Source organism: Penaeus vannamei, unplaced genomic scaffold (assembly GCF_042767895.1).
Source record: "Penaeus vannamei isolate JL-2024 unplaced genomic scaffold, ASM4276789v1 unanchor37, whole genome shotgun sequence".
In the NCBI taxonomy this organism is placed as follows: Eukaryota; Metazoa; Arthropoda; class Malacostraca; order Decapoda; family Penaeidae; genus Penaeus; species Penaeus vannamei.
The window spans coordinates 12,501-20,000 of record NW_027213041.1 but is presented as its reverse complement, the minus strand read 5'-3'; the positions used below and the strand labels follow the sequence as shown (position 1 = coordinate 20,000).

The 7,500-nt window shown below is 39.1% G+C and overlaps 1 protein-coding gene across 1 annotated transcript in view; it reads left to right on the top strand.

Annotated features, from left to right (window-relative positions):
* Window positions 1–842, top strand: part of LOC138860863 (probable inactive protein kinase DDB_G0270444) — a 26,053-nt gene extending 25,211 nt beyond the window's left edge. The window contains exons 5-6 of the mRNA XM_070119304.1: window positions 393–502; window positions 677–842. Coding sequence (XP_069975405.1) covers window positions 393–502; window positions 677–842 — 276 coding nt within the window. The remainder of the gene's footprint in view (window positions 1–392; window positions 503–676) is intronic.
* Window positions 843–7,500: the final 6,658 nt, after the last annotated feature.

Here is a 7,500-nt window from a genome sequence, read left to right as displayed (position 1 = left end):
AATGACATCATCACACACGAGGTCATGACATAACGAGGCGCCACGGGGGGGATGGGGATGGGGGGGAGTGTCAAAGTTAAGCAAACAAACTCTCTTCTGGAGTTATATAAAAAAGAAAAAGAAAGCCAAGAGACGAATTGTTAAATATGTTAGTTACCCCTAATGCTCAGAACATTACGTTTTCTGTGTTTACCCTCAGTTCCTTTGTTTTTATTTCTTCGTTATAGAATATCTATATTTTTGTTGAGTAGAATACATATTTTTCTGAATTTGAATTAGAGAAATACTATATTTTAATGTAGTTTTATATCAGAGAAAAGGTACTTATTTTCCACATATATTTTTATGTATGAATACTCGTTGCAATAAAGGCCACTACGTGGCACTGCCAGGTCAGCACTGTTTCAGTCAACAACCCCCAGCCCTTTGATCCTGCTTCTACATCATGTTTTGTTGCCAAGTGTGGGTCTCGTGAGGCCGTTTCCTACATTTTTGGTGCCCAGTAACCCGTGGAAGCTTTAGATATCAGAGTCGTCGCCCGGACAAGTAAGGTAACAAACATGGCAGTGAGTCACTTTGAAGCATTGAAGAGGAAAAGGAAGCTGCATCTAGAAGAGGTTGCTAGTTGACAAGAGCTGTACAGAAACCTCCAGGAGGTTTTAAATGATAACAACAGTAATTATGAGAAGTTAGATCAAGTTGCTGCTGAATTTGATAAGAGGCTAATATTGTTGGATGAGGCGCAGACAGCTGTTGAAGTAGAACTTGTTAATCCTTGGATGGATTTAGATGCAGACCTTGATGAAGCAAGTAATTTTCTGCAAAGCTGCAACAAATGTTAGATTTAGAGGTCACCATGCGAATGAAGAGAGCTAATGATGGCAGTGACAGTGACAAAGGCTCTGTCTCCAGTATGAGCACCTCAGATGCAAAGCTGCCAAAGCTAGAGCTTCCCAAATATGATGGTAAGATCTGACCCAAATGGCAGTCATTTTGGGATAGATTTACAGCCCTCAATAGACAGGACTGACATACCTGTTATTACTAAGTTCACTACTATTTACAATCAGTGTTACAAGGAAAAGCATTGTCTGCCATCCTACTGAGGAGTAACACTCTCACTGTTCCAAATTACAAGGTTAGCATGTGATATATTGAAGAACAGATTTGGCCTGACCTCAAATAATCATAAATGCACATATTAAACATGCACTAGAATGAATGATCTCTGTAGCTCCTAAAATAAGAGGAGCAAATTAGGGTGTTGAATCGCTGTGGAATCTTCTAGACCAGCTCCATTGGCATGTAACTGAAGTTCTGGAAGAGCTTTGGCATTAATAATAAACAATTTGGCGTGGTGTTAACTCCATTGGTCTTGGGTCGTCTGCCTCAAGTAGATAAAGATTGGAATGGTCAAGGGAATCTACAAATCATGCTAAGGTGACCTGGAATGGCTGCTGACACGTTCCTGCAGAAGGAGATAAGCCGTCGAGAGAGATCTGAAACTTCTCCCGGACGTTGGGATGTGGGGGAAGCCTGGAACGACGCATTTGTGGACTCGGAGAAAAGAAGAGTGGCTTCTGCATCGGCTCTTCACACCTCATCTGAAGTAGGGATCTTCTTATTGTGCTTTCTGCAGCAAGAAACACAAGTCTGAGAAGTGCTGGGATAGTCCTGAAGCTCCCTTTTGAAGGAACGTGAAGAAAAAATCAAAGCTGCCCATTTGTGGCTTTCAAGTGTTTGGAGTAAGGGGCATATTTCCAGTGGTTGTGCAAAGCAAGTGTTCTAAGTGTAATGGCAATCATAATTTTCTTCTGTGTAGATCAAAGGGCGCAGGAAGCACAGAAAAGGCTATGGAAAAAAGTGTGAGTGGATCAGAAGGTTAGTGATATTGTAGAACCTTCTGAAAATTGCAGGTCCCCAAGTGAATCATGTTGGTGTGACTCTCTAGCAAGTGTAATGTGTTGACGAGAGAGACTACGCTGTGTGCTACAGACTGCTAGAGAGTTAAAGTGTTTGGCAGAGTCAGGTGCATTGTTGGTGAAGCCACCTTTGTTGTTTTTGATACAGGCTCTGATAGATCACTTACGTGTCCAGTAATCTTGTGAAGAAAGTTAAGCCCAAGTGGGTGAGCTCAGAACCTGTAAACGTCATATGCTTTGCTTTTGGAGGTAGTAAGTCTCCTCCAGGTAAACAGAGTAATATTTTTTTTGACTTGCAATTAGTAGGTTTGCACATGGTGCAAAACATTTAATGGCTTTAGAGATTCCAAAGGTTTCACAGTGCACCATTGACTAGACCCTGTATTCCTAGTAATTTGGTTGATGCATTTTCTGATTTTCAACTTGCTGATGATTACAAGAATAATAGTCATACCTGAATATAGATATACTTGTAGGTTTGGATGCTTATTGGGAGATTTATGTAACATCCTGAAATTAGAAGCCACATCAGAGTAATGGATTAGTAGCCCAAAAGTCTGTATTTGGTTGGGTGTTATCTGGTTCATGGAAGGTTCCTACTATCAGCAACTGTGAGTCTACACAAATGTTGTGTATAGAGAAAGTGTGACATGGATTCTGATTTACGTGAGTTTCTTGGGATTTAGAAATCTGTTGGCATAACTCAAAAGGAAGCTGTTCCTAGGGCCCATTTACCTCAGACCCTGTTTTGAAGCAATTTTGTGAAAATGTTAAGTTTGATGAGGGACGCTATGAAGTAGGCTTACCTTTGGAAGTCAGATGACTGCAAGAAGAATCTTATGAATAATGAGGGAATTGCTAGGAAAAGGTTGCAAGGATTAGGGCGTGAAGTTAGATAAGGACCCAGAGAGCTTCAGAAACAATAATTCTAACGTGGTTTACTGATTATGAACAAGAGGGAATAATTGAAGAAGTCCCTTCAAGTGAAGTTGTACAGCAGGGAGTTCTTCAGCCTACATATTATATGCCTCATCGTCCCAAGTTGTCAAAGAGAGTAGTTCTTCAACTAAGGTCAGACCAGTTTTTGATGCTTCTGCAACTAGTTATAATGGCACTTCTTTAAATGATTGTCTTGAGTCTGGTCCTTCACTTAACGCCTGATCTTGTGAAAGTATTGGTTCGTTTCCAGAAAGTGGAAGGTTGCATTGATGACTGCTGATATTACAAAGGCATTCTTGCAGATTTGTGTTCCGGCCAGAAGACCGAGATGTCTCATCGCTTTTTGTGGGAAATGCAAAGACTCCATTAGAATGATGAGGTTTGTTCAGTGTTCCCTTTGGTAATACAAGTAGCCCCTTTTTTTGCTAAATGCCACCATTAAATACCACTTACAGTCTTATCCTGATACTGAAGTAGTGAAAAGAGTTAAAGGAAAACCTTTACGTAGATGATTGGCTGTCAGGGGCGGACACTGCTGAGGAAGCTTGTGAGAAGTTTAAAGCAGAAGCTCAAAGTATTTTGGCTGAAGCTGGGTTTCCCCTCTTTCTAAATGGCACTCAAATTGTAAATTGTTTGCCACAAAGTTTAATGATAAAATTGATCATGGTGATGAACATGAATCCACAAAGGTTTTAGGTATGGAAGTGGTTATCCTTGTCAGATCAGTTTGTTTTTAAAGGTATTGATTTAGACTCTGGAGACACATTTGGTGTCAACCAAAAGAGCAATTCTTAGTCTCATAGCCAGGCTTTTTGACCCACTTGGTTATCTGATTAGTCCCTTTGTCATGTATGCTAAAATCCTCTTTCAAGACATATGGAGACTTGGGCTTGATTGGGATGAGTTACTTCCTAAAGAGGTGCAAAATAAGTTTCAGAATTGGGTTAAGAAGCATTGCTGCTCTAAAATATTGGAAGATTAATCGTTTGCTATTTCCCACGAAATGTCCTGGAAAGAGATTGTCTGGTGTAGAACTCCATGCCTTTGGTGATGCTTCAGAGAAAGGGTATGGAGCTTATGCGTGTACTTGGAGAGTTCCTCTTGTATTGGATGGAACATACCAGGTGTCATTAGTGGTAGCAAGGTCAAGGGTAGCACCTATAAAGAGGGTCACTTTTACCTCGACTAGAATTGCTTGGTGCTTTTACTTTGTGCTAGACTCTTAGATTTTGTGAAGTCTGCCACTCTGTCTCGAGTAAGACTGTGACTTATTGTTGTTGGACAGACTCAAAGGTTGCTCTTGCATGGATAAAAGGGTAATCCTTGTAGATGGAAGGTGTTTGTGTCAAATAGAGTTGTTGAAATTCAGAGTCTTACCTCCCCATGCCACTGGTACCATTGTCCAGGTAAAGAAAATCCTGCTGATCTTGTGTCTAGAGGGGAGTTAGGGGTCCGAACCCCTTATTAATTCTACTTTTATGGATAAATTGGCCCTTCTTGGTTTGTCTGAACCTTTAACTCTAAGTGATAAAAGGAGAAACTGTAGAGTTACCTGTTGAAGAAAGTTGCAGTAGCAAAGGAAATATTTCTTGTGTATCTGTAAACTCTCCTAACATATTTGAGTTTGAGAGATGGAGTAACTTCTCAATAAGGCACGTTGTGTGGTGGCTTGGGTTATGAGATTTATTAATAATGTCCGACCTCATTCCTTGTGAAGATGTCAGGGTCCCTTGTCTCCTGCTGCCAGTTAGCAGTGGCCAAGACCAAATTGTTCTCACTGTGTACAGAGAGAGAATTTTGTTCCTAGGAAATTGCAGACTTGAAAAAGGGTAAATCTCCTTCAAAGGGTTCTCCTTTTGTGTAGTTTAGATCCTTTTTGTAGATGATGAAGGCCTATTGAGAAATTAAGGGACAGTTTGGAGAATGCTGATTTAAGTTTTGAAAGTAAACATCCTGTTATTATTCCTTCAGGTCATGTTGCTAAGCTCTTGGTCTCTCAATTTCAGCATATTTTTCTGAAGCATGCTGGAGGTAGGGACCATTGTGTCTACTTTAAGAGGCAGCTACTGGATTTTTTGGGAGTCAGGAGAATTGCTAAAACTGTTTGTAGAATGTGTGTTAAGTGTAAGAGGTATGATTCTAGGGCTTGTAGTCAGCCTGCTGCACCTCTACCAGGATTAAGAGCTAAGATTGCTCCTCCCTTCACTGTGACAGGTCTTGATTATGCTGGTCCTCTCTTTTGTATTGATTTGCCTTCAAAGAAATTGTACATTTTGTTGTTTACTTGTGCAGTAGTAAGAGCAGTGCACCTAGAACTAACTGATTCATTATCTCTTTCTGATTGCATGCTTGCAATACGTAGATTTGCAGCACGAAGAGGTCTTCCTTCTGTTTTTTTTTACTCAGATAATGCCAAAACATTTGTGAGTGCAGCTCGTCACAACTTCAGCAAGAATATGGACCTTTGTCTCCTCAATGGAAATTCATTGTTCCCCGTTCTCCATGGTGGGGAGGTTGGTGGGAGCGTTTGATTAGGTCAGTTAAGTCAGCTTTGAGGAAGACAATAGGGGTTAAATGTTTGTCAAAAATTGAGTTAGAGACCACCATTCAAGAAATTGAGGCTTGTGTGAATTCTAGACCCTTAACATATGTTGGAGATGAACCTGATGTTTCTAATCCTTTGACTCCCTCACAATTTCTCATTGGACGTAATGCTGGACTTCAACTCGAGGTTAATGATCAACCTTCATGTATCACCGGAAAGGATTTGATTATCCGAGAAAGTATTCGCCAGCAACAACTTGATAAGTTTTGGAAATTATGGAGTAATGATTATCTAAGAAACTTGCCACCTGTTGTGAAGGGATTTGTGCAAAAATGTAATGTAAAGAAAGGTGCTATTGTCCTTGTCAGAGAAGACTTTGTTCCTAGGCTAAAATGGCCATTAGGTGTTGTAACAGAAGTATTCCCAGGTAATGATAATATCATTAGGAGTGTCATGGTAAAAACTGACAAAGGAGTATTTAAAAGACCAGTGCAGAAGTTGCATGATCTTGAAATGTATAGTGATCTTTATGAAGATTCTGATGAAGATTTGAGAGAATCTATCTCAGGGGAAATTGTTAAATCATCAGTTCCTGGAAACAATGAAAATAGTGCCTCTGAACCTTGTAAAGAGAGTTGTTTAAACCCTACTTCCTTTAGTCATGGCGGGCTCGTGCCATAAAACCCCCAAATAAACTTGACTTGTAATAATATGCTGTAATTAGTTTAGTTGTTCTTATTTCTTAAGGTTGAAATTAAGATAAGTTTGTGAGTCTTATAGTATAAATGAGTTTACTGAAGCAATTTCCAAGGAAAAATCTGTCCTACTACTATTTCTCAGGATTTTATTACCTCATTTAAGTACATTTAGTCTATGATAGGAGTAAGTACTCCTATGGTGGGGAGTATGTTAAATATGTTAGTTACCCCTAATGCTCAGAACATTACGTTTTCTGTGTTTACCCTCAGTTCCTTTGTTTTTATTTCTTCGTTATAGAATATCTATATTTTTGTTGAGTAGAATACATATTTTTCTGAATTTGAATTAGAGAAATACTATATTTTAATGTAGTTTTATATCAGAGAAAAGGTACTTATTTTCCACATATATTTTTATGTATGAATACTCGTTGCAATAAAGGCCACTACGTGGCACTGCCAGGTCAGCACTGTTTCAGTCAACAACCCCCAGCCCTTTGATCCTGCTTCTACATCATGTTTTGTTGCCAAGTGTGGGTCTCGTGAGGCCGTTTCCCACACGAATAAACTAAGAATAAGCAAAAAAAAAATAAATAAATAAAAAAAGATAACCGGAGAGAAATACATAAAGAATAACACAAATAAAAAGAATAGACGATGAAATAAATAAACAATTAATAACAAAAATGAAGAAAAAACAAGGATAAACAATACATAACACAAGAAAAAATAACCAAAGACGAATAAACGAACAAACAAAAAAAGACGAATAAACAAATAATAACAGAAGAAAGAAGAAAACCAAAGAGAACCCTAAACAAAAATGACCGAAAAAAAGTAATTGAAGAAACTAATAACGAATAACGAACAACGAACACACAAAGAATAACAAAAATAAAAAAGAAAGAACAGCCCACGAGACGAAACAAATCACAAACAACAACAAAAAAACAAAGACTAAAAAAAAAAAAAAAAAAAAAAAAAAACACACCCACAAGCCCAAGCAACTTAAAACACGCAACAGAACACTCAATGAACACGACGCAATACCTGGCGACCGGAAATGGACTCCATGGCATCGACGCCCTAAAATTCTTTCCAAAATCAGGAGATGGCCAACTGGGCAATAAATAATAATAATGAGGGAGAAAAAAATATGAATGTATATAAATGCATGAATATAAATTACAGGGAAGGAGGGAGGGGGGGGGGGGGGGGGGGGGAGGGGAGGGGAGGGGAGGGGAGGGGAGGGAAGGAGACAGGGGAAGGAAGAAAAGAAGAAGGAAGAAAGGGAGAGAATGAGAAGCAAAGAGAGAAAAAAGGGAGAAGCGGAATGGCGGAAAGAAGAAAAGAAAAAAAGCCTTAGTTAAGGAGGCGAAAAGAGAAAAAAAAGAGA